The 1,052-nt window shown below is 55.6% G+C and overlaps 1 protein-coding gene across 1 annotated transcript; it reads right to left on the bottom strand.

Annotated features, from left to right (window-relative positions):
• Positions 1–358: 358 nt before the first annotated feature.
• On the bottom strand, positions 359–640 carry LOC147456912 (uncharacterized). The gene has a single exon (XM_086513479.1). It carries the CDS (start codon positions 638–640, stop codon positions 359–361), a length of 282 nt encoding a protein of 93 aa, XP_086369605.1.
• Positions 641–1,052: the final 412 nt, after the last annotated feature.

Below are 1,052 nucleotides of genomic sequence, written 5' to 3'. Positions count from 1 at the left end.
ATACAATGCTTTCTTTAACCTGCATACAAAGTCATGTTGTTAGGCCAAGGGTAGGGCCAAGGGCCAGAATGGACATGCGGTCAAGGGGCGCTATATTTAGGGGCTAGGAGTCTATATATGGCACGATTGGGTGGAGAGTTGCACGGTCCAGTCCCCTGTGGTCTTACATTGGTATCAGAGCAAGGTGGAGAGAAAGGGGGAAGGTGGAGCCATGGCGGAGGAGAAGGCATGGAGCTCGGTCTCTCTCAAGCGTGGATCTCCCTCTCTTTCGGAATCTCTCTCTCTCTCTCTCTTTGGGGCGTTCATGGAGAACCGGGGAGAGCAAACCCTCGCATGTAGGGAAGGAAGGGCGTGGTCCTCATCCTTGTGCATGTTCATGCAAGACTTGTAGAGCAGCCGACATGGCGTGGGCATGGCCCTCGGGTAAACATTGGAGATCATCAGGTCGGAGTCGAGGAAGGCCGTGTGCAAGGCCGCTAGTGCCGAGGAGGCAGGCAAGGTCAAGGTGCACAGAAAGGGATGGGTCCGGGCTCGTTGGGGTCACAAGGCTACAGGCAGAGTTTGTCGACACAGGGCCAAGCCCCGGTTCGCAACAAACGGCACTTTGGGTCCCTCGCGTGAAACTGCTGCAGCCCGCCATCGCTGCACAGGGAATTTTTTTTTGTTTTTATGTTGCTGTTCACAAATGGTCGCCCTAAGGCCACCCTAAGGGATTTGTCCCACCGTAGGCAGGAATCCACTGTCGCCCGAAGATGGAGGGCCCTCATGACTATTGCAAAACCGGAGGACTAGAGGCAAGCATCCAAAGACTCACAGGAGCTGGGAACGGGGCCGGGAGGCGTCGTAGCCTCTTCGAGCGGATTGTTTGCCTTGCGGGGCGACCTCACATGCCGAGATGACATGCTTGATTGCGGGAGGAAAACCGAAGATGAGGGACTGGAAGCCAAGTGGCAGTCATGCCAGGGCAACACGGTCGCCCAACTCGAAAGCAATACCGTCGCCGAATCATGCCATGACAAGGAAGGTCATTCGGGTTGCAGATTTTCAAAAGG

Source organism: Adiantum capillus-veneris, chromosome 5 (genome assembly GCF_014529385.1).
Source record: "Adiantum capillus-veneris isolate H3 chromosome 5, ASM1452938v2, whole genome shotgun sequence".
In the NCBI taxonomy this organism is placed as follows: domain Eukaryota; kingdom Viridiplantae; phylum Streptophyta; class Polypodiopsida; order Polypodiales; family Pteridaceae; genus Adiantum; species Adiantum capillus-veneris.
The sequence above is the reverse complement of the archived record's forward strand: the minus strand, read 5'-3'. Positions and strand labels throughout refer to the sequence as shown.